Consider the following 26,480-nt stretch of genomic DNA (forward strand, 5'->3'; position numbering starts at 1 on the left):
AAATTTTCTCAATGAAAACATGATAATTTTGAAAAAAAACTCAAATTTTTTGATAAGATTTTTTGTGCTGGCATGAGGTGGTTTTATGACTACTGAAATTAGTGTCTTTCACAAATTTGCAGTGGAAACCCTTTTTGGATCATGAGTTACATGATTAGCAACCGGATGCTAGTACTGGTGGAAAAGATGGGATCAAGAAGTAGTAGGAGTATGATGACGTGGCATATTTTATAATGAAATATCACATTAACTAACTTATTCAGATGCATACATTTTAGTCTAAACATAGAGAACCGTAGACCAGACTGTTTGGTTTGGTCTCAAACTGGGTTAAATATCAAAATCAGAGCTACAGCTACATTTAACAGTGACTCAGATGTCACTGACAAATACATTTAGCCTCTGCGTAGAAATCTGTTGAAGTCTAAGTTAATCCAGAATTTAATGCTAACCTTATCAAGTAGCTATAAGGAGATCCATGGTAATACTTTGCATAAATGCTTCCTTTCAAACTTTGAGCTGTTTGGAAACTTTCAGACTGATTCATTAAAGTACTGGATGTTTTTCACAGAAACAATGTGTACAAACTTTGAAAAAGTGAAGTTCTAATTGACGTTACACCAAAATGAAATCTGCATCCTCATCTGCACTGTTAAACAAATGGCATTTCTCTGTGTGGTGTGTTTGCATGAAAGACTGGGCAGACAGCAGGTATTAAATCATGACCTGAGAATTTAAAATGCTGGAGCTTAACAACAGGATTCTCTGTTTCTGTGCAAAACATTCCCAATATGGACAGCTTATGCTTTATTATTATCAAAACTACAGCTAACACTTTTGCATCAATCACTTGCCAAAATGGAACCCACAAACATTGATGTATCCTTCAAATCTGCCTGTCTGAAATGATTATGTGGCCCCAAAAAATCAGCTTAAGCCACTACAGGGTTAAGCAACAGAGAACCACTACACACTGTTGCCACTAAATGTGGCAACAGAGTGTATTGAATAGCTCTGGCTTTCCAAGGTAATGAGCTCATTCTGCTATATTGATCTTGGTGACATGACAGTTTTTCCATGTAGCATAAGCAGTGGGTTTTAGTTTTCACAGTGGAATTGTGGCCGACAAGCTGTGATGTTGTCTTAGAACAAAAAATGTTTATGTTCCTAACTGTCGGTGCTGTTTGCTTGCCTAACGAACAAGCAAACAGGCAATTTAAGCAAAGCTTAACCTCACAGTCAGGACAAACGTCTGCACATTATACTTTTGACATTATAAGTCCAAAGACATGCAACCTTTCTTTCTCACTCGCAGCGTTTCCGTTAAACAAAGAACTGCACAAACTGAAATTACAAAAATGAATGTCGATGTCTAAAAAACTCACATTTTTTGATAAAAAAAAGGTTTTTGCACTATGATGCCATGTCAAAATAGATGAATTTCACAAAACTGCAATAGAAACACTTTTTTCGCATCACACTAGTCATCTGATCAACAGCTGGATGTTACTACTGGTGAAAACAATGAAGAAGAAGACAGGAAGTAGCATCAGGATGATGGTTTGTTTTTGTTTTTTTCAGACATTGTGCAGCTGGCTGCTCTCACAGCATCACAGTTCATAAAATGTTGTCATTCCAACGTGTTAAATTCACAGCTCTTCTGCAAAATCACAGACTACAATTTTCTTAAGATGCCACATATGTAACCGCTCTCAAGTAGGCAGGACTTGTCTCTCAGACACCTGAATGAGGCGCCGGGATCAGACTCCTCTGATTGGCTGATAGATGATGAGCTTTTGCACCATGACTGAATTATGACTATTTTTTATGTAAATGTTTAAATCCTTTGCTGCCATAATTTTTAACGACGTACTGCATGAACAAACTTATTCTCATGTAATCTTAATTTAATTTCTCATTTAATAGAAGCAACACAATTCCGAAATTTCGACATCAGCAGAATAGTGACAAACATTTTATGCACATTTGTAATGAAACGCGGCTACTTGTACATTGTTCCTTTTACTGAAATCTTTACCTGTTCTGGAGCCCGGTAAGGTCAGGTGAGAGGTCATATTTGATGCTCACTGGATCCAAACAAGATCCAAACGAAGAGAGACATCCACTGGGTCTGATTCAGGATAGATGCGTCTTTAGCTTCCTGTCCGCCTGATAAGACAGAGTCCTCAGCTCACGTCTCATTGAGCGGCTCAAAACGACTCACTGTCACACCTTCTCACGTACGTCCCTAATGTCGTCCTCCTCAGGGATTACTTCCAGCTTCGTAGTATCAGCTAGCAATAAATAGTTTGTTGTGCGGCTGCTCCGCCTTTCAGTCGATCAGGAAAGCAACAAAAAGTCTCCAAAGCAACAAGCAGCCAGAGGCTTTGAAGAGGGTCGACACACACCACAGGGCTCTGGAGGACTCTCCGCCCATACACTGACTTTTGGGCTCACGTGTCACAAAAACACAAACTTCGTCAATGTAACTTGTACATGAGGCGTCTGGAGATACATAACACACCTTTAATGCTGCGCACAGTTGGTGTTTATCTCTAACAGACCAAAAATATTTAAAAAGTTGCAAAGCAGGTCACTCATAAGCACTCACAGTAACTTCAGCTTCCAGGTACAAGCACATACTGTACTCCCCTACACACAGACACACACATGCACACACACACAGACTCCGCTTGGAGTTCCTCAGCTCTAATCAGCTTACAGCTTTCAGACTTTATGGCCTCTTGCTGCAAAATATTCATACATAAAGGCGCTCCTACTCCCATACTGTTCACGAAAGTAGATCTGTGCAGATTAATGTCCGAACAGCAAAAGTCAGACCAGGTCATATGCCTCCTGCTACGGCAGGAACAGGCAGCAGGAAGGTTTGATTGCTGGTTTTGGTCATTCTGAACCGATGATCAGTCACACACTAAATAAACAAAATGAAAAAGAGAAGAAGTCTTTCTGAAATTAAGCAGACTGATAGCATCACTTGATTCTTTTACTCCAGTTTGTAGCATACTGGTACAATGATGAACCACACTCTACACTTGTCTAGATCCGGTAACGTTGCACTACAGATCCTTCCTAAAGTATTCACACACCTTGAATATTTTCACAAGTTCTTCCTCTGGCTCCCTGCAGCTCAGAGAATAGACTGTAAAACAGCTGATAAATCACTGAACAGCTTAAACATCTGCTGCTGTTGTACCAACCTTCCAGACCCCTCAGGTCTTCTGGTTCTGGTTCTGCTCTGCATCCAGAACCAAACGAGGAGAAGCAGCATTCAGCTTGCATGCTCCACAAATCTGGAACAAACTTCCAGAAAACTGGAAAAAACCGAAATACTGAGTTCCTTTCAATCTAGACTAGAACCCACCTGATGATTTCTGCCTTTGATCAGCAGCAGCTGCAACAACAATCAACGTATTTGATGTTTATTTCCTTGATCATTTTGATTATGGATTTTGACAAAATGTTTAACTATCGATAAATGTATGATGCTTTTATGACGTAAAGCACTTTGAACTGCCTTGCCACTGAAATGTGCTTGACAAATAAATTTGAGTTGACTCAACATTTCTTTGGATAGCAGCTAAATCCACTGTGTTGGTAACCCAACAAAGAGTACAGAGAAGTGGAAGGAAAATTATATTAGGTTTTCAAAATTCCAAAATGATGGATTACTTTTTTTGTACTTTGTGGAGTTTAAAGCAGACTCAGGTAGCTTCACCTTATGCTCTGAACAACTCATGGAGGCCTGATCCATGAGTCACTATGAGACAACGCAATGAGAAAGGTAAAACTCCACATTGTTATGATTAGAGGAACAGCCCAGAGATCTACGGCAACCCAGGAGGAGATGTAGCTCATGTTTGACTAGAGTTCTAAAAGCTTAAACAAAGCTCTTGGATTTTATTCAGATTTCCATCCAGCAACAGAACAAGCCTGGCACAGCTCTCTCGCTTTACTCTACTGTATGAAATAGTGAACATCAGCTACGTTTCCATTGAGCATGTGATTGCGCAAACTGGAATTATTAAAATAAACTTGCCTGATGGAAACATGCCATTTTTTTTTATTGAAAAACATGAGGTTTTTTTTTTTTCTTTTTAAATAAATAGGATTAGGATGAGGTGGTTTTTAGTGGTACCAAAATTTGTGTATTTCACATATAAAGTTGCACTTTTTTTGCCTCACAAGTCACGTGATCAACCACCAGACGTTACTACTGCCCAGCAGAAAAGACGAAGGAGATTACAGGAAGTGGAAGGAGGACAATGGCGTGGCGTGTTTTTTAATGACTGATCATATGAACAAACTTATTCACGTTTGATTTTAGTTGAGTTTCTTGTTTAATGGAAACACCATAAATGCAAAATTGTGTGTGTTTTTTTTTTTTTTTACATTAGCAGAATATCAACAAAGTACATTTGTAATGGAAATGCAGCTGGTTAGAAGATTTGGACACAGCTTAGGTTTTCAAAACGGAATACTTCTGCTTCTACAGTGTTTACTGCTGACTACAGCTAATTATTTAGACAGCTGAAATGATAACATTGTATATAAATATAATTCTCTACTTTTCTATGCGACTCCAGGGGTAAAATGTCTCATCTCAGGAGGTTTTTCTTGGCATCTTTCGTTGCTTTTTGACACCAGAATACAACGTTACAGTAGAATGTGTAATGAAACATTTAGGATCTGCTGATCTGTGGTGACTGACCTGTGGGGTCGAGGTGCTCCTGCTGCTCTGTGCTGCCTCCGTCCTCATTGTAGCTCTCCTCCTTGTCATGGTAGTACTGTCTGTGTGAGTGTTCATGGTGCGCGTGGTGGTCGTAGTGTAGGTGCCGTGAGTCACGGTCAGTGTCGCCGGTGTTGGAGCGGTGCCTGCGTCTTTTCCTTCTGTGGGAAACGGGAACACCAATGTAGAACGGCTGGGCTTCTGAAAGGGAACAGACAGAATATGTGAGCCGATGCTCTACTCACAGTATGTTAGCTTTCACTGTGAGCTGCCATGTAAGTTCCAGACACACGGAGCCATTTTACAGCACAAGTAACAATGTTACCTTCATGCTTTATATGTCAAATAGGACTTAAAATATCTTTAAGAAATTCCTGCTCTTTCTGACTCGCCGCCTTCAGCACACCATCACAACATTTCTCTTTCAAGCGTTTAGCAGTGTTTTGTTACACGCCTCACTGAGAAGTAGTTTGCTAATTGCTGCTGGCTAGTCTGAAGGAGTGGAGAGGAAGCTCAGCTTGGAGACTTCAGCTCCAAGGGGGGCAGCTTTATCGCTGGGTTACAACACTCATCTCTGAACCCAGAATGGTTACCACAGGAGATTATAAGATTTCTCAATCATGCACAAAAGAATCAAAGCAACATTCCAGGTGTATTTTTGATGAGGGAATAACATCATAGCATGACTTGAAGCTCAAAAAAGTAAATGTTTCAGCAAGTTTTGTCTTCGCGTGTCTTACAAGCCGAATTGTCAACAAGTCACAAAAATTAAGAGTTAACATGCTAATATTAGCTTTGCATTGTAGCAAGCTGCATGAATATATTGTCAGCTGGAGCAGGAGATAAGTTTTTCAAGACTGTAGATATAAGTTTCAGGTCAGATATGTCTTCAAAAACAGGATAAATGCATGTTTTAGGCATAATTGGCTCTGATTGGATGTTTTTTTCTGCAGATGGCAGTAGGATCACACGGAGGAGGCCGAGGAACTTGATTTATTTCACAGATTGTTTGTTGTGTATTATACTGTCAGGACGTAGTGACAATTTTTACAAATACGTAAACATATTTTCACTGGTTTAATACAGTAGCTTTAATCTATTTAACCCCATGATGGATCATCGATGTCGGACTGTCCTGAAGAAAATATTGCTATAGGTTGTTTATTTAAATTATGTAACAACAGATATGTTGTCATAACACCTGCAGTTTCTAAATGTAGATCTGAAACATGTTGCTTTAGTTGTTGTCTCTTTTAATGCTGCTCACAGAAAGTCATTGTGTGACACTGATTGGTCAACTGATTGATCTAAATGGGAAAGTTTAGGCAGCTGCCCAAATTCTCTCCAACAGAGTTCCACGTAAGTCATTAGGTTTTGCAAATGTCAAGTAAAGAGTTCCAGGCACCGTGCAGAGCTGTTTTATAACTCACCAGATGGTTCACTTTAACAAAATAAATAAAAACAAACTGATGGACACATATGACATGTAGGCTAACAGTTAAATCTCTGATGGCATCAGTACATTGGTCTCTGCTCGCCTCAGTTGTTCCATTACAAATGTGGCAAAACTGTGTTAATATTACAATAATGTTGAAAAACAAAAACACAATTCAGCAATTGCAGTGTTTCCACTAAATAAGAAACATTTAAAATCAGTCTTGAATAAGTTTGTTCACATGATAAATCATTAAAAAACATCATCCTCCAACAACTTCCCGTCATCTTTTTTCATGGTTTGCACCAGTGGCAACGCCTGGTTGCTGATCATGTGACTCCTGTGATGCGATAAAAGTGTTTCCATTGCAGTTTAGCAAAATAAACCAATTTTTTGTAGCCAATAAACCGCAACCGCATCCTAACACTAAAACCTTTTATAGGAAAACGATTTTTTGTTTTTCAAAATTGCCATGTGTCCTATAAGCAAATTTATTTTTGAAATGTCAATTTTCACAACCATATGGAGTTTGGTGTTTTTGTGTTCATCTGAGTATCTGTGTTTTTCAGCCAGCTCCAGTTTAAATAAATTAATTCAACCAAAAATTGAATCACAACAAAAAGCAACAGTATGTTCTGTAGCAGCTGATGAAACAAAGTGACAGCCGGTGACCTTCCTGTATCAGGAGCTGGACACCGGCCTCACAGCTTCATCTTGTCTCACCATCATCATCATCATTGTGCCTGTGGCCTCTACTTCTTCCCCTCTGCCAGTCATGGTGGTCCATCCTGAAAATCACATTAAAGATCACAATGGAGGATTACGATGAAGAAATCAATGAGATGATGTCCCTGTCTTAACTCTGACTCATTGCTACAGCAAACCTCAAATACACAGTTTACTATTTTTTTTTTTTTTTTACATCATCTTTTGGCCAAAAAGTTGGGATGATTTTTTTTTTCCAAAAGTACTTTTAGCAAAACCTGACTCCATTATTTTGTCCTTGTTGTTATTTCTGTAGGGATGAATTTGGTCAGGGAATCCTCCTGGCTTTACAGTAGCTCTGACCGCATCACATGACCTGCAGGCCCACACGGCACCACATGTGCCATCACGACACCAACACGTCAATGGATGACAAAAGGGAAAAGTCAATGGAAAAAACCCCCAACAACACTTTAGCACCATAATGCTGTCAGAAAGTAGCATTAAAATCAGACAAGTCAGCCGGAGATCCCAGCATCATTAACAGACTTAAAAAGTTATTTTAGTTAAGAGTCATAACTATAAACCTTGACAACAGTTATAGAAACAGAAATCAATTTGTTACAAGGTCATTCCTGTAAATGTAAATGAACTGTTGATATATTGTAGAGATTAACTTTGAACCTTAAATTTATAAATTTATCTAAGGATCTCTAACAGTTTGAGTTTTGTCAGTAACTTTGGTTTACAGTTATGTGTATTCGTATGTTTTGTATTCAGATTTCTGTCTTGTAATTTCATTACTTTTCATTTTGTCAGGAGTTTTATTTTGCAGCCAGTCTTCTCAGTTCCCTCTAACTCTGCACACTCAGTTCCAGATCCCAGTCCAGTGATCACCACCGGAGCCCAGATACCTCTGACTTCAGTCAGCTCTTTGTCAGATCCACCTGTCAGTTTCTGCCCCAGATGGATGAAGTGTTGCTGTCTGTTCCTATGGTTACATCTCTTTCTAACTTTGTCCTTTATTTTTCTAACTCAGTCTTTAAACATGACATTGTCTACATCCTGCTGTGTTTAGGGTCTCCACCACTATTACTGATGACAACACGCATGTTTTATACAGTTGCTTCTCTTTAGTGTACAAAAACGGGCTTTCTAGGTTTGTTGACAACTGACGCTTGTTATTCTTGGTATTAAAGGATGTAAGAAATTTGCTCATCTTTAAAATAAATGAACAAATAGATAAACAATAGCGTTAGACATTTTTATCCTGCTTGCATTCATACCTGATTTTACGTAATGGACTGTTCATTGAATAATACAATTAAATATCTACCTGCAAAAACGTTGATCAGTACTTAAGATTTGTCATGTTTCTTTGAGTCAGGTGGTTCAAGCAGACATCAGAACCAAAATAATTGGAAATAGGCATTAAAAATGAAAAACACACACAGTCAGATCCAATATGTGTGAGTTGAGCAGTTTCTGATTGTTTTCCTCCATAATTTCACACAAATTATTAACTACCTAGAAAACCAAACTGACTTGCTGCGGCAGCTCGAGTACAACGCTGTTTGTTTATTTGTATGAAATGCAATTAGACCACTTGTGAATACATATTATTGCTGCAGTTTGGCAAAGGAGAAAATTGATGTCAAACAACCTGAAAACCTGAGCCGTGTTGTTGTTGGAAAACTGGACGCTCTCGTCGCCTGATGACGTCGGTTTCTCTTCCTGAAGCCTGTTTGGGATTCTTTTCTAGGCTGATCAATACGTGTCATTTCCTATTGGTTCCTGCTTCCTGAGGCCTGATCAGTGACTGTGAAGGACAGTCACATGGTGCAGCCATGAGCCTCTGCACACACAGTAATGAGAATCCGTCCATTGTGACTGCAACACTCCAATCCTGTCAAAATCGTGAACAAATTCCTGGATCATTCGGCCTCATCAACAACTGACTTGTTGTTGAAATGTGTGATGCAAACAAACTGGATTCATCAAAAACGTCTTCTTAAATTATTTATCTAGCCAGACCTTTCATTGGCTCTCTGTCTCTCTATGTCAGAACACTCTAAGTATCTAACATCACACCACCAACGCTGTTGAATTTATTTTGAGGACGATGATAAAATAACCCTTTATTTATACAAGTAAACCTCTTGAGACTCACTGTCTGATTTACAATAGAGGCCATCACAACAAGTAACATAAAAGCAATAGTAACATAAGTCAACACGTCTAGAAATCAATACAGATAACAAAACCAGAGCCTGTAGACACATTCTGAAATCCTTTATTAAAATGTTGAACTCCTCCAGCGGGACCAGATTACAGAGCTTCTGAATAATTTGGTTTGTTTGTGTCAATTTCCTTTAAATTTTAGATTCAGTTGACCAGAAGCAACATTTTAAGTGTTTAATGAATTATCCTCCGAACTGACATCTCTCTTTAAGCCGGTTGACATTCAAAGCTGATTCCACTCTTTTTTGTTTGTTTGTTTGTTTGTTTGTTTGTTTGTTTGTTTGTTTCCTGATGTATTATAAAAATGAAATTGTTATTTATGCTCTCAGGTGCTGTTTTGTGCCAGATTGTCTTTACAGATGATAAGATTGAAAATATCCCACAGCAGCTGCAAATCTTTGGATGCTAGACTTTGGACAGGTGTCACTGGTGATGCTACAACATTTTATGAAAACACCTAAAACTCATCTGACATATTTCATGTTTTGTCATATTACAACCACAAACTTACAAGTATGCAAAATCCTATCTGTGATAAAAACTAAACAAAAACAATTCTGCATGCTACCTGTTTGCTGCATGTTTTGTTGTTTTTCTGCACGTTCTGCACCTTTGAAAGAAGCATTATACATCTGATGATATTACGTTTTCCAGTTTATGCTCCTTGATGTAAAAAGCCCAAACGCTTCATGAAAACGCATCTTAAAATAGAAAATATTCTCAACAAACTGTAATTAAATTACAGGCCTTGAAAGTGTTTTAATAGATTTCTTACCTGATGTGAGCAGCAAAGTCGAGGAAACCTCAAGTCCAAACTGTCAGCAGGATCTTCAGACGTCAGAGCTGCCAGATGCGGAGAAGTGAAGTAGATTTCTCTCTGTGTGCACCAGGCAGAAACAAAACAAAAGTCCTGCAGTTGGACACAGACAGAGCCAAAGTGACTGCCCAGAAAATCTGTGTATTGAGTTCTGGATGTTCCTGCAGGGGATGTTTGTGTGTTCGTGTTTGTCATTGGAGAACCAGTGTGTGGATTCCAATCGATTCACTCAACTGGCTTTCCATTCACATTTTCTTCCCTTTTCATAATGAGAAAACTATTGATCCTGGAGGTAACTTTGCAAACTTTGATGCCTGAATTTGCTAAACAATAGAATAGAATAGAATAGAATAGAATAGAATAGAATAGAATAGAATAGAATAGAATAGAATAGAATATGCTTTATTTGTCCCTCAATGGGGCAAATGCGAAGCACGCAGATACACATGAAAATAGGAAAAAACTCATTAAAATAAAATAGAGATATTAATGTTTAAATAACATATTTTTCAGTTATTTGGAGATTTTTCCTACTGCAGTATTCACCTGTGATTACAGACTATATTGGTTATTCAGCTGAAGATCTGCACCCCTTAGTTCTAGAGCGTCTTTTCAGAACTTTGGTCAAAAATGTTTAAGACCTGAAAGTTTAGTTCTAGCATTTTTTTTGTGTGTGTGTATTTCTTTTGTTTTGATTTCAACTGCAAATATATTCTTTATTTCCATAAGCAAAGAAATGATTTTACTGTCTTTTTGTAGAAGTTTAACATTTTTCTTTGTTCTAAAACCTAAAATTCAACATAATTATTATTATTTTTTAATGAAACATGAACAATTCATACACTTGGTGATCATAAAACTAAAACTATGATCATGCAGGTTTTATGGACACATAATATTTCATAAAAATAAGAGCAAAAATGTGTTTGGATTGTGAATGTTGCTGACACTTGATCTAAGGTTTTGGGATTTTTCATGTTTTTTTCCAAATAATGTTGATGACTCATAAATCTGTAAATCCTAAAATACATGAATGGATAAATAATGGTGCCACTCTGCTGCAGTTTGCACTCATGCCTTGCAAAAAGAAGGTTAATGTTAGTTAACTGGTTGCTCTAATTTGCTTCTATGTGCGTGTGTGTGTGTGTCTGCGTGTGTGTGTGTGTGTGTGTGTGTGTGTGTGTGTGGCTCCGTGTTATGGACAGGCGATCTATTCAGGATGTGCCCTGCTACCGGACATGCAGTTGAGACAAGAACTTTACATACGCTACAAGACACATACACTTTGTTTTTTAACAGTGTCTGATATGAAGTCAAAATAAACTTTTCCTGTTTTAGGTCAATTAGATTACCATTTTCTTCTATTTGCTAGATGACAGAATAACAAGAGATTTTTAAGACAATTTGTATTACTTCTATACTAATTTAATTTCTTTGACAGCGTACATTAATCAACATGACCACAATTCCTGGCGGTGTTAGCTAAATCAGCTAATTGCTAGCTAAATCAAGAATTAGCAGAATAGCTAAATTTCACCTAACTTGTCCTAAGAGTAGTTAGGACAAATTAATTTATCATAACAATCTAATCCAAGATATATTCTACTAAAATTATTTCTGTTAACTAATATCAAACAGTTTTTGATTAGGAAACATGTCTTCACTCTTACAAGAGAAGAAAATAAACTTTGGTTTTTGTTAAATGTGTGGTGTGGAAGCTGAATTATTTCTCACAACTTCAGAGAAGTTTACAACTTGCATGTTTGCAACAGATAAGTATATAGTCATAATACCACTTGCACAACATTTAGGAATATATTTAGATAATAAATATAATCAAGACTGTGTAACCTGCAAAGAATCATTTGTAATAATAATTTGTTTCTTTATTGCATGCCACAGTTTGGAGTTTTTCTTTAACATCTTTATAAATTACTTCTCATCTCTACAAAAAGACCCTCACTTTATGATGTGGGTCTTGGCATCAACAGTATGATGCCAAATGATCAGAAAAGATGTCTGATCATTTGGCATCGTAACGTTTTTCTGTTGTACCTTGTCTGTCCACTAGATGGCTCCTCTCCCCTGTTGTTTTTGAGCAGATGGAGCTGAAAAGTCAAATTGCTAATCTTGTTGCCTTTACAACACAAATAGAACTCTGCTAACCCTTTTCTGTGAAATCAGACCATGGCCAAAAAAGCAATCATAAATGATTCACTAAAATTATTATTTTAGGCCAACTGAGATAAAGTGAGAGGAAATCAGAGTCAATGCTGAGTAATAATGTACTTAAAATGTATAAGCCACAGAAGAGACGTGCAGACATTACCTCTATCCATCAAATGCAGTTCAGTTTTTCAGTTTTGCTTCTAATGCAGATTTTTATTTGGTACAAATAATTCCTCTTAAAATGTGTGCAGGTCCCTCACCCCTAAATGTTTTATAATAGACTTTATTAAATTAAAATTTCAAAATGTTTTTTCACTGTGTGATGAACACCTAACCATGAACCAACCTGTATGTCCTGGTGAATGGGTAATTGTCTGGCGATGATTTTTATTTTGTTGACAGAAAACAACTAACGTGATTTAGGAAAAAACTCACCGTTTTAGCTAAAAGCTTTTTGCGCTAGGATGAAGTGGTTGTTCTGTTTCAAAATTATTTTGCGAAACTGCAACTGAAACGCTTCCTTCGCATCACAATAGTCATGTGATCAACAACGGGACGTTTCTAGTGGCGGAAACGACGAAGACGACGAGAGGAAGTACGTTTTATTTCTTAATGACATCGTGTGAACGAGCTCAGTCACGTAGGATTTTAATTGCATTTCTTCTTTAATGAAAACACAACAATTGTGAAATTGTGCTTTTTTTGACATTAGCAGAATATTGTAAATGTTTTGCTAATGTAAACACAGCAAAGCCTTAGTCGTGTATGGTTCGTTTGTTGACAGTCTTGTTTTCTTTTCTCTTACTTGCTGGTTATATTGTTAAAGACAATCACAGTCACGAAGGCAGTAATGCTCACAATTATTATTACCGGTGCCACACAGAGATGTGTTTTCAGTCTTGCGAAGAAGAAGAAGAAGAAGAAGAAGAAGAAGAAGAAGAAGAAGAAGAGCATTCTCAGCCCAAAACAAAGACACGTTTTATCTTGGTGCTTTATTCTGATGCCTTTAGGTGTTCTGTCAGGGCCGCAAAAACAAATCCCTCCCTCATCCATCCATCGCCTCTTCCTGCTTATCCTTGCAGGGTTGCAGGGGGTTGGGGGAGTCTGGTGCTTATCTCCACTGTCAGTCCATCACAGGGCCAAAAATAAATTACTTTTCTAAATCATGCATTTCATCTGGAACTAGTAGCTCCTCCATTGTGTTTATTGCTTGTATTGTTATATTTTCTTCTGTTTGGGTTTTACTCTGTGAGCTAGGCGAACTCAGAGTTCATGTCCATTGACGGTTATTTCATAATGGAGTGTACAGATTGCAGACATTTTCTGTGACAAATTTCCTCATTTCCATCAGTCCAAATGGACATTAAGTTGGATGAGTTAGTTTGGTGGCAGCGGTGCTTTTCCTCAGACGGTAGTAGCAGCTCAGGGAGGAGATGGAGGAGCTCAGGCTTTTCACAGATTACCTGTCACGTCATAATGATCATTTTAACAGTCATGTAAAAACATCATTTTGTGAAAGTCATACTGTGACTTTACATCATCCATGTCTATTATATTTTTAACTTTGCTCACAGAAATAATTACATATTTTTGCCACGTATTTGTCTTAAATACATGGAAAACTGAAAAACACACTGTCCATACAAAGCAGGAAAAATATCTTCACTTTTTCACGATTTACATGTATAAACAACAATACTGCATTGGATGATCTCAAAAGCAAAGTTTATACAAAACAAAGTTTGTTCAGTTTCATACAACATCTCCTTGAGATAATCAAAGAAAGAAAGGACAAAACAGATACAAACGGAATGTAAAACAGAATTTTAAGAGTCGCAACATCAGCTCTGCTCCATCTCTTCATGTTTCAGGTTTTTTTTATTTTCATGTTTTTTAATTTTAAAGTTTCAGGTTTTTTGTATTCCCTAAACAGAAGTGTGAAACGTGTATGCATCTAAATACTTAAATAAAAGGCTTTTAAAATGTGATTCTGAGGAGGAACAGTCATGATGGAAAATAATACAACTAAAGTAAAAAATAAAACTATAAATATTATTATTATCATTATGTTGCTATCCCATTCAAATGCTTTAATTGCTCTCCAGTAAACAGTAGAATATCCAGAAAAGAGTCACCTTCCACGAGATATATGGAATAACTAAACTATTACTAAATTAGAAGTTTGATGTGTCCTATAATCTATAACACACCAAGTAAACCCTTGTTCTGATTTCTGCTGCTGAGCTTAATGAGTCTGCTGATCTGCATATCAGACATGGAAGGCATGACGCTCCATTTGAAGAGTCCTGTGTGGAATAATCCAATGTGACTGTGTCAGTTTGGCTTCGCTCACACAGCTTTTCCTCTGTGATGTGAGGCGGCGACACCTCAGGGCGAAAGCCGCTGATTTTTCTTGTTTTTCTCCTCCCTGATCTGAGCCGTAAAGAAAGACACAATGAGATGCTGTTCCAATGAATTCTACCTAAAGGCAGTGGATTTAAAAAAAAAAAAACTTTTATGTATCATCTACTGTTAGATATTCTACAATAAATATTTTAAATATTGATGCAGCCTTGTAGCTCAAGGAAAATCTACTATTGGCCTGTACTGTGTGGCACGTAAGTGTCTACTGACATTTATGATTTATCTCAGTCTGAACTGAAACATGAAGAGGTGGAGCAGAGCTGCTGTTGTGACTCTTAAAATTACATTTTATGTTCTGCTTGTATCTTATTTGTCCCTTTTCTTTCTTTCTTTCTTTCTTTCTTTCTTTCTTTCTTTCTTTTTTTCTTTCTTTCTTTCTTCCTTTCTTTCTTTCTTTCTTTCTTTCATTTTAATGTTTGAGTTGTATTGTTTAGATCCTTCAGGCTAAAAAGTCAGTTGTAAAGCCAGGACAGCTGACCTTGGACTTCTGGCTACAAGGACTGGCTTCAAGCCCAAAGGACACATAACCTTTGTGTTAGTGAAGGAGGAGAGCTGCTGTAGGCTGGAGCTTTAAATGTCTGTCCTTAATGTCTGTTCTGAGCTTCTCACACATCCATCTTTAAGAGGCGCTGTTATGTAAAATAAATTATTTTTGAGCTTCACATCATATTATAGTGTTATTCCCTCATCAATTATGCTGCCATTCTTTCATGCGGGTTTGAGAAAACCTTTAATCTCCATGGCAAAAATTCAGCTGTGCAAAACACCTGGGTGGCCCTAGCTCCGCCTTCGAGACACAGCTCCTCCTCGGAGCTGCAGTTTCCAAGTGTCCGCCTCAGAGCAGCCCTCCCCTGTGACTCTCCCACTCAGCTCCTTCAGACTAGCCAGCAGCAATTACCAAACATCTGGTGGAGCCAGGAGGAGCCATGTTGTGATGTCTTCCTGAAGTTGGAGTTTCAGAAAGAGCAGATGTTTCTTAAAGAGACAGAGGCACAATTTCAAGGTGCTGTTTTATGAAGTCAAATTTCTTTTAAGTCATATTTGACATCATTTTTTACAACAACTGAAGGCAACATAGTTACTTGACTGTGCTATAAAATGGCACAGTGTGGCTGGAAAACACATCATATTGCTCCTTTGATGTACTTTTCAAAGATAATTCAAAAGCTAAATGAATAAAGACAAATAACGAGTTGACCAATTAGAATAATAACAGGGCCTGTTTCCCTGTCAGAAACATTTAAACTTTTTCTTAGATAATATTGACAACTACTTTGTTTTTCTTTTAACAAATTATTTTTACAAAAACTCTTAGCTTCTTACTCAACATTTATTTTTGCTCACTTTGTCTCCCCTCTTCATCAACCATCTGATGTGTTTCTTTTGTTTGTTTTTTTGCTTTTGTGAAGAACACAGATCTTACCCCCTGTCGCGTCAACACGTCCCCATTACCGACTTCACACTTTTTTTTTTAATTTGAGTTTATTTCTGTGACAGCAGGTGCTCTGACAGATAAACAGACAAATTAAGGAGACTCTCAGTCACTCTCAGGTGAATCGTGCCTCTTTATTTTATTCCACATCATTTCTCCTCCTCTTGTTCAAACACGACCCTGCGCCGCGGCGCTGGGTTCGGCAGCTGCGAGGGGAGCAGGTGAGGAATGAGATTGAATTCCTGTTTTCTTGCTGTGGAGTCTAATGGCTCTGATGAGATGCGACAGACAGACAACGAGTTGCGGAGGGGCAGAGGATCTAAACCTCCTCATCCAAGTGCATCTGTTTTAGCGGCTCTGCCCAGCTGACGTGCTGTTCGGCCTGATTGGCTGATGAGGGGCTTAAAGAGCTGGACTCATTTACTGGACTGCGGCTTCCCGCCAGCACTGATCACATGATGGACATCAGCACATCTTGATTGGAACAGACAGAGAAAACAAAAAACAAAAAAAAAAAAACTTACTTTTAATTAGGTCTGTACAGACTGGAGTTTCCTGGCCGATCACTGATCTTTACACAGATTTACCAGCTCATTCCGGTTTTAACCAATAACATTTCTTTTTGTCTGAAAAGTTGCTTATTATATTGACAAAGTTGCTAAGTTGGAAACAGTAAGATGACTTTTGTTAACTCCCCAAATGCAGATATTACCTGATGGGTGAGACTATCAGTCAGTCATCTCACACAGCAGACAAATGGGAACAGTTGGTGATTTTCAGATTTTTACACAAGTAAATAACATAAGTTTCACATGTAAGTATCAGCACATCGCCAATCTCTCAAAATTAAGGAAAACGGGGCTGATTTATCGGATGGTTGATACATCGATGCACTGCATATTATTGTTTCACCTACTAGAGACAAAAGAAATGATAAAACTGCATCATTACTTCAGACACTGGGCCATTTGCTTATCCTCCAAGTTCTGGTAAGGATCTGGTTCTAGCATGATCTTCATCCTGGGTAAATTTTTTGTTCTGCACCTGTGGAAAAAATTTCAAAACAGAAAAATCTTTGACTTTTGGACATTTTCAAATTTAGAATCTCTCATTTCCTTGTTTTTTCTATAAACTTTTTTAGATTAATCTCAGCACTACTAATGATTAATTATGCATTATTGGCGGAACTGAACACCTCCGTTTTTCTTCTTCAGTGATCTTTTTATGCAATTTTATTCTTAAAACATTTAAAACGACTTTTACATCTTCAGTGTTTTATTCATAGAAGCCTTTGGTATCCACACAGCCTTATTCTCTAATGTATTATTCGCACATTTTCAGGTACGTTGTGTTTATTTCCGCCCGCTATTTCCTTTGCTTAAAAAGCAACATCATCAAATTGACCCAGATTAATCCTGCAGAGATTATAGCTGTCCATATAAATTAAGTTGGCTCACACGGTCATATATTAATAATTCGCCTGGAATGTGATTCTGCACATAAAGAGCCAACACTAATCATGATTGGTGAGTGGGGGTATAGGAGCTGGTGTGTGTGGAGATGAGGCAGACCAGAAGTGCGTAAGTAGTTGGCTGGTGTGCCGCTGCGTTTTGCGCTTTGGTATCGTTTGTATTTATTTTTTTCCATCAGTGCAGCGCTGTGTGCGCGGTGCGTAAAATGAGTGAAGACGCGCCGAACTACTTTTGCTCTCCAGGATTCCAGTGAGAAGACTCGAGCCTATATATTTTTTTAAAGTCTGGGATCGGGGTTATGCCCAGAAGATGGACGAGCTCTACAACGCCACCGAATGCAGCGGCGAAAACGGGACGAACGTCTCCGCGAACTGCAGCGGCGCCTTCAACAAGTTCATCCAGCCCGTGTGGCAGATCACGCTGTGGGCCGTCGCTTATTTCGGCATCGTGGTGGTGTCTGTGGTCGGCAACGTGGTGGTCATCTGGATTATTCTGGCGCACAGACGCATGAGGACTGTCACCAACTACTTTCTAGTGAGTTGTGCGTAAAAATAGGGCGTTTTGATACGGGAGTGAGGAAATTAGGCTTTTTATTGTAATACAAGACTGTGTCTATTTATACAGCGACGCAAAAATCTGTGCGTACGACAAGGACTCTGTAGGAGCTGCGGTCATATATAGAAATCAATCATTAAAAGCAAATCTCAACGTACTGAGTTTGAGACTGACTTCCAGTCTCTGTAAATTAGAGAATAATCTGCTAGTTTGAAGGGAACTTTATCTGTTTAAGTATTTTGGTTGATAGATTATAAATAATAATAATAATAATAATAATAATAATAATAATAATAATAATAATAATAATAATAATAATAATAATAAAAACATAAAATATGATCCAGATAAATTAACTCTACAGGTTTTTTAAGGAAAAAAAACAACAACAAACAAACAGCAAACATCTTTCATTGAGCATAATTGCAAAAATCAACTGATGTCTCAAACTCCAGCTGAGCTTCATTCTTCTTCTCCTTCAGTCTAAACCTTTGACCTGTCTGCTGCTTTCCCATCTTCAGAAAACTGTTTGTTCCTCTGAGGCCTTCCTGCATTCATGCTCAGATTAAGTTACACTCAGGTGAACTCTGTTCACTCATTAGGTGTCATCTGAAGGCACCTGGTTGATTTTTGTTTAAAAAAAAATCTAATTCAGTTCCCACATTTTAGATTTTTCGTTTGTGAAAACCTTTGAAAGCCGTTGTCGATTTTCCTCTACTATAACGATGTGTGCCGAATTGTGTTGATCTATCACACACATTTCCAATGAGACACATGGAAGTTTATGTCATTAATGAGACAAAATGTGGAAGGCTCCCAGGGGTTGGATAATTTTCCTCAATGAGCATAAATCCTGAGATCTACTCTGATAAAGGAAGTGTTGGATTGTTTTCGGTGTTTTTCAGTTCCCAATCAGATCTGTCTCTGCCTCTGAATATAACCCTCATCTAATAAGTTGCATTTTGAAAGATTGTGACCTTTAAATTTGACTCGGTGTGTTTGCTCGTTCTCATGAGCTTAATCTGAGAAACCATCCATTTCCAACATAGAAATGGAAAGGACTCTCTTTCAAGTACATACAGTGTCTAGGTTTAGATTTAAAATAAGGATATGCAAAATCATGTTAGGTTTACAAGTTGGATCAAAGTGAATTTTGTCTTTCCTCTGCAGGTGAACCTCGCTTTCGCCGAGGCCGCCATGTCGGCATTCAACACAGTGATCAACTTCGCCTACGCCGTTCACAATGAGTGGTACTTTGGTTTGGTCTACTGCCGATTCCACAACTTCTTCCCCATCGCCGCCATATTTGCCAGCATTTACTCCATGACAGCCATCGCTCTGGACAGGTGTGTCACGCTCTACCAGGCGTTTGTGTCTGAATCATGATCTGTCAAGACACGAGAGTCTGCCTTTAAAACAGCAGAGGTCACATTTCTGGTACCACATCTAGCAGATCTGGACATCAGGATGAGGACAAAGAAAGGAGGCTGGAGGAATGAGAGCAGGGATGCACCAATGTGAATATTTTGAGCCAATATCAATGCTCAATATTAGTATTGCCAATAACTAATATTTATTGAAATATTTCTAGATTTTTCCTAAACGTTTGGCACCATAAAAATATACAAAACGGAAAGAAATGTTAGTTGTTAATCTTGATCCAGTTTTCACTTACAGATACTGATATGTTAAAAATTGACTAACACAAGCCAATAATGATCATACAAAATGGGAATAATCTTTCATTGAAGCTAATATTCAGAAGATATCACCACCAACTNAGATCTTCTGGTTCTGGTCTGCTCTGCATCCCCAGAACCAGAACCAAACAAGGAGAAGCAGCATTCAGTTTCTATGCACCACAAATTTGGAACAAACTTCCAAAAAACTGTAAAACAGCTGAAACACTGGGTGCCTTTAAATCTCAACTTAAAACCCACCTGTTTAGAGTTGCTTATGGCTAAATTAGGGTTAGAGTAGGGTTTTGATGTCTTCGATGTTTTTATCTTTACTATTTATCTATTTATATAAAAGTGGCGAGTTACTGAGGGACATTGCGCACACAGAAAATCCCTGTAAATTCTAGACTCTAACAGGTAAAAATAGTGCACAAAAATCCGTGACAAGTCTGTCACTGTGATTGAATTATTCTCCACGTTTTCTGACGGTGTGATGGCGTGCCTCATCCGTAAGTCCTAGCACAAAGATTTGCGTGATAGGTGGAAGGAGCCTGGTGCTGCAAGGTTGGAGAACTTGTCCAGCTAGGCGACAGGGCCTGGATAATACCCGTGTTAAACGGACAGCGGAGTCCGGCGACGACAGGCGCTTAAATTCCGTACTTTTGTTAAATTCTGTAACAAAAGTATGTTTTTATCTTTTCCTTTTTTAAAAAAATCTTTTTTCTTTTTCCAAAATCTCTTTCTCTTTCTTACTGTTTATTCAATGTCACATGCTGTTTTTATTTTGTTTTATGTAAAGCACCTTGAAATGCCTTGCTGCTGAAATGTGCTATACAAATAAAATTTGATTGATTGATTGTTGTGCTCACTGCTAAAGGTGCTAATGGTGGAGAAACAGCTACCATTACAGGAAAACCGTTTGTCATTGGAGTCCATGCTAATTAGCTTGTGAACAAGGAGGGTAATCAGAGAGGGATGAGCAGCACCACACGAGATATTGATTGACAGCGCTAAGACCCGCCTCCTGGCTCTGATTGGTTGTTTCTAGTTACTGGGAGAGGGCAAAAGCGCTAGATTTTTTTTCCGCAAATTTCCTCTTACTGGCACAATATAGTGACACTTTCAAAAAATATGTAAATATTCTATTCTTTATAAAAGTTCCATACTGCAACTTCGACTGCTCCTTAATAGATTACCTGCTTGCGTTTTTGTTGCCGCAGCTACTATGTGTGCGTGACCGTACTGATCTACTTCCTGCCCCTTTGCATCATGGGATGGGCGTACATGACGGTGGCCGTCACCCTGTGGGCGAGCGAGATTCCAGGAGACTCATCTGAACACTACGCAGAGCAACTCATCGCCAAACGCAAGGTAACCCAGACAACAACACCCGAACCCGTCATTTAACCTGATGATTTTTTTAATCCCTAACATGTAAAGCAGCCGGAGAGATTAAGCAGACATCACCACCGTACCTCCTCTGGCAGGTGGTGAAGATGATGATCGTGGTGGTGTGCACCTTCGCCGTGTGCTGGCTGCCGTACCACGTCTACTTCCTGCTGCACCAGTTCTTCCCCGAACTGTTTGAGGAGCGCTACATCCAGCAGGTCTACCTGGCCGTCATGTGGCTGGCCATGAGCTCCACCATGTACAACCCAGTCATCTACTACTGCTTGAACAGCAGGTGAGCTGCTTAGCATGAAAAAAAAAGGCGAGTTGTCTGTCAGCGTGGGTGTTTTGCCATGAGTTGGGCTGTAATCTGGGTTTGTGTGCACAATCCTTTCCGCTTATTAATCCTTTCCCTCTGTGTACCACCCACCCCTCCTCTACCGGCAGGTTCAGAGCAGGCTTCCAGCAGGTGTTTTGCTGCTGTGCTCCCACCGTCACCAAAGAGGAGCTGCTGGAACTCAAATCTCCTCGTTACCTGCAAACCCAGGTCTGTGTAAGAAGGACGAGTCAGAACCAGCGTGTGTTCGTTCATTCATTCCGTTCATTCATTCATCTGCTGCTTTTACCCGCCATGTGTCCCGACATACAGAGTAGCTGTGTTTCCATTATAAATGTGCGCAGAAATTTTGTCTGTATTTTGCTAATGTTTGAAAAAAAAAAGAAAAGAAAAAACCCCGCAATTTCGCAGTTGCGGTGTTTCCGTTCTTAGAGAAGTGAAATTAAAATCACATGTGAATAAACTTGTTCACGCGATAAGTCATTAAAATCATGTAAGTGACCGATGAAAACAGGTACATTAGATATATTCATAATTCAGTGATGGTGCTAGAGATCATCATCTGTCAGCCAATCAGAGGAGATCAGGTCTCATTCAGGCTTTGGAGCGACAAGCCCCGCCTACTTGGGAGCGGCTTCATATGCATCGTTTTGGGAAAATTGTAGTCTGCAATTTTACAGAAGAAATATGGATTCAACACGTTTGAATGACACAACATTTTGTGTTGTGTGTCATTCAAACGTGAATGACCTAGAGCTGGGGATGATTTATTGTATTGTGATGCTGTGAGAGCTCTGGTGGAACCAGCTGCAGACTGTCCAAAAAAACCCCCAAAACAAACCATCATCCTGCTACTACTTCCTGTCGCCTTCTTCAACATTTCTCCCAGTAGTAACATTGTACTGTTGATCAATGCACATGCAGTTTTAGATGTATATAGATGTATTTCGATGCAGCCTGAAAACCACCTCATCATATGGCGCTAAAAACTTTTTACCGAAAAATGTGTGTGTCATGATCCGTGTTTCTATGTGTTTATTTGAAGGTTTTTCTGTGTTCAGTTTCTGTCCTGAGTCTCTGTTGTTTCTGCGTCTTCCCCATTGATTGCTTCCCAGGTGTGTATCATTCCTTGATTACCCTCCCTGTGTGTTTAGTCCCACCTGTTGTCTTTGCCTCTTGTGATCCATTTGTCGTCTGTCTGCCTGCAGTCACAGTGGAACTGTATAGTCCTGTGTTGGTTTAGCTCCCTTCGTCAGTCCTCAGCTTTTCAGTTGCTACTGGTAATTAGCCGTGTGCTAACTCTCTGCCGTGCCGCCTGTGTTGGACTATGTTTGAGCTATATTCATCAAATTCATAATTTTCTTCTACAACTTGGGCCTCTGCGTCTCTCCTCACCACTTCCACACACCACCCATTGATGGCGAGTTTTTTTTTCGAAATTGCCGTGTTTCGGTTAAGCAAACTGATTTTGTAATTTGAATTTGTGCAATTTTATGGTTAATGGAAACGCAGTTACTGTAACTGTAAGGACTTGACACACTTTCTTTGTCTATGTATTAAAGTCACTTGGTGTTAATGNAACTAGCCTTAGCATTCACAGCATTCTCTGCTGACAGGAAGCTATAGTAAAGCAGAAAGCATGGGGGTGGGGCTAAGACCCTCCTCCTGGCTGTGATTGGTTGTTTCTGATCGAGGCAAAAGAGCATAATTTTTTCACAGATTTTCTATCTCATGCCAAACTGTCAAATCATAGTGACCGTATTAATGAATATGTAAAGGAAAAAAATAAATGCAAGTTAAATAAACCAGCGAAATGCTATGGCAAAAAGAAAGAAAAAGTCATTTATCAACTTTATTTTATTAAACACACAAAACAGTGGATGTAAAATATGTTACAACAATCACAAAAGATACATTTTGCACTAAAAATGTTTAGAATAACCAAACCAGTTTCAAGGTTGTTCAAACCAGAGTTATTGCACTTTTACAATTTTAGCCTAATTCATTTCATCTTTTCATTTCCTTTAAAATGCCTTGCTGCTGAAATGTGCTATACAAATAAAATTTGATTGATTGATTGATTGATTGATTGATTGATTGATTGATTGATTGATTGATTGATTGATTGATTGATTGATTGATTGATTGATTGATTGATTGATTGATTGATTGATTGATTGATTGATTGAAAACACAGGTTGTTGCTTAAAAGTTACACAAAGTTTCTGTCTCTGTTGAACACGAGCATTAACAATTATCCCACTTTGTTGAAAGCGACCCCAGACACAGTTGTTGTTGTCTGGGGTCAACATAACTGTACTTGGGCAGTACTTGAAAGGTCAATGCTGTTTGATTTTAAAAGTTTCAGTTTCTGGTAGATGAAGTCTTCCAGTATCCTTCAAGTGCAGAACAGTGCACACAGGTCCATATTAACCTGGTTATAAAACTCTCTTAGAAGGTCAAGTGCTATTAAATTAGAGGCAATAATTGTCTATTTAACTCTAAATGAGTCTCAAATCATTGTCAGAGTTGGTTAATTTTCATTCTGTGAGATTAATAGAAATCAGAGGCCACCCAGGAGGAAAATCATGCTCTTAGCAACCGTTGGAAATAATAAGAAGAAATTGCAATTTATAGTTGATTATCACGGAAAGTCCATTTCAGTGAAGTTGCTCCATAAATTCTTTTGTGTGTGTGTCCGTGTGTGTGTGTGTGTTTGCAGATACATGGCCATCATCCACCCTCTGAAGCAGAGGTTGTCATCCACTCAGACTCGGTTGGTGATCGGTGTGATCTGGCTGCTGGCTCTGCTGCTGGCCTTTCCTCAGTATCTCTACTCGTCCACCACAGTGCTGCCCGGACGCACGGTCTGCTTCATAGACTGGCCTGAATACAACACTGTTGACTTCAAAAAGATGTGAGTAGCTGAGCTGGTGTTTCCTCCTGACCACAGTGTTGTCTTCCAACTTGTGAGAAGCAAGTTGAAATCATGTAATGATCAAGTTATTCCCATGTGTCTTTTTTTTTTTAATTCAGTGTTGAGATTACATTATCCTGAGAGGAAACTGGTTGTTAAATTATTAGCAGACAATTAATAAAACATCCTTGGGCTTATTAGGCATTTTTGTTGTTGTTGGAAGTGTAACAAAACCTTTAGATTTTGAATTTATGATGGTCAAATCAAACATTGGACTTTATTTGGTTTCAAAGTAAAAGCTGTCACAAACAGACATCTAAATGTGGTTCATTAGCCAAGAGTTAGCAGGAATCATTTCTTGATGGTGGGACTCATAATTTTACTCTACAGATGTGACAAGTTACTATGGTACAAAATGGTGACTCAGGATGGATTCCCATCTAACGTTTAGTCCGTTTTAATCCAACTCCACTCTGTTTGCCTAGAAAATCCAGTTCGTCTGGGAAGGTGTGAAAGCGCTCTCAGACTCTGATCCACTTACAAACGTAGGTGTTGGTTCAGTTGAAGTGAACTCTAGTTCAGTTTGAATGCACATGTGAATGCTCTAAAATCTGATGCCACTCCATTTTTGTTCACATTTAGTGAAGTAGTAAGATATGCTCAGCGACTTCTTCAGAGATTCTTGTGACATTTCCTTCAGTGATTCTAGGTGCGGCGCCCCCACAGGCAAGGAGGGGAACAGATTTTTTAAAGTGTTTGATTCATTTGACACAGTGCAGTGCGAAAACAAACCATCACCACCTGAACATTTAACAGATATTGCAATTTTGGTCCCTAATTGAACTTAGTCTACTGGACTAATAGGTGTGAAAACACCCTGAGTGTGTCAACAACTGAAATACACATGATATCCCTGAGCATATGGTGCCATCTGGTTATGAATTCCACTTAAGTCTTGAGGGAATGATCTGCAAAGAAATGTTGGTCCTTTTACACAGGACCATACTTTTAATGTACCATTTAGACTACATTCATAATCAATAAATTAAAATATGATGAGTATCATGTCAGATTAAAACCCCTTTTTGAAAATGACAAAACTTAAGCACGTATTACCCATACTTTTCATTAAGCACACATGTTTTTCATTGGTCTGATGTAATATTTTATTCATAAATATGTTTTTATTAGCTGCAAGTGGAAAATCATCATCATTAACAACAATAAAGTCTCGAAAACATCAGTCTGATCAGCCAAATGAATGTGTATTATGGTTTTCACTTACTGAAATAAATAGATTTTGGCTTTACATATTTATTTGCAAAATTTCAACTTTTATCTCAGTGAAGGAGAGGATTACTCCAATCCTTTCTGACACTCTTCACCATTTTTTATTCATAGCCAGAAGCGCTCCAGGTCTCAATTTTTCCTTTTTCCTTTTTCTCCTCATCTTCCAAAATTATCACCAACTTCCAGCCGACAGGTTTCTGTCATGGAATCTGCATGTCACAGCGCCGCTGGCCTTTGAGAATCCTGCAGGCTGTAAAATATTCATAAATAAAGGCGGCCTGTCCCCAACACGTATAACTGCTACAGACCTGTGGAAAAGCTTTGGGGTCCATCACAAATGTCTTCTGTTTATTTTTAAAATTTTATTATTATTATTTTAAGCATTCAAATGTTGCTTTCATTTATTCAGGAGAAACACAACCAAAACCAACCAGGTCCTGTGTGAAAAGGTCAACTTACTAACTGCAATCAGGTGTGATAATAACAAGTATCGACTGTGGAATTTTGGATCAATCTCTATTTTTTTACAGAAATGTTTAATTCAGCTACAGTGGAGCTGAACTGTTTCCAGCACATTTTATAAAACGTCTGTAGATCTGAGTTATTTTACCCCCACTTCACCTTATCAGTCAGGTTCTATTTAAGTTCTTTCTTTCTGCTAAAGGTCAGGCAGTGACCAGGCCAGTGAAACTCAACTCAGCTAATCACAGTAAATTCATGATTCACCAGGTTAATTACTTTTTCACATAGAGCCAGTTCTGGTTGGCTATTTTTCTCTTTGGAAAATGAAATAATCTTTCCAATTCTGTGGTTTTTTTCACTTAGGATACGGCTGTGATGATAATAACACATGATGTGAAAAAGCAAAACA

General features: G+C 38.4%; 2 protein-coding genes across 7 annotated transcripts in view; one reads left to right on the forward strand and one right to left on the reverse strand.

Moving 5' to 3' along the window:
- Window positions 1–10,082, reverse strand: part of slc4a5b (solute carrier family 4 member 5b) — a 42,495-nt gene extending 32,413 nt beyond the window's left edge. For 4 of the 6 annotated variants that reach the window (XM_016681741.1, XM_016681742.1, XM_016681739.1 and 1 more), the window contains exons 1-3: window positions 9,904–10,081; window positions 6,906–6,970; window positions 4,730–4,948 (exon numbers count right to left, since the gene is read on the reverse strand). In XM_016681741.1, the coding sequence (XP_016537227.1) occupies window positions 4,730–4,948; window positions 6,906–6,969 (283 nt within the window). In that variant the 5' untranslated portion in view covers window position 6,970; window positions 9,904–10,081. Of the gene's footprint in view, window positions 1–4,729; window positions 4,949–6,905; window positions 6,971–9,903 lie in introns of all 6 variants that reach the window. The other 2 variants (XR_001664737.1, XM_016681743.1) reach the window with 1 other exon arrangement.
- Window positions 10,083–17,563: 7,481 nt separating this feature from the next.
- LOC103151767 (substance-P receptor) overlaps window positions 17,564–26,480 on the forward strand; it is a 14,480-nt gene continuing 5,563 nt past the window's right edge. Inside the window, 7 exon segments of the mRNA XM_074560051.1 lie at window positions 17,564–17,976; window positions 19,168–19,370; window positions 19,402–19,422; window positions 20,692–20,875; window positions 20,877–21,047; window positions 21,164–21,360; window positions 21,513–21,612. Of these exon segments, the coding sequence (XP_074416152.1) occupies window positions 17,752–17,976; window positions 19,168–19,370; window positions 19,402–19,422; window positions 20,692–20,875; window positions 20,877–21,047; window positions 21,164–21,360; window positions 21,513–21,612 (1,101 nt within the window). The 5' untranslated portion in view covers window positions 17,564–17,751.

The sequence above is a fragment of the Poecilia formosa genome, unplaced genomic scaffold, assembly GCF_000485575.1.
Source record: "Poecilia formosa unplaced genomic scaffold, Poecilia_formosa-5.1.2 Scaffold291, whole genome shotgun sequence".
NCBI classification, from domain to species: Eukaryota; Metazoa; Chordata; class Actinopteri; order Cyprinodontiformes; family Poeciliidae; genus Poecilia; species Poecilia formosa.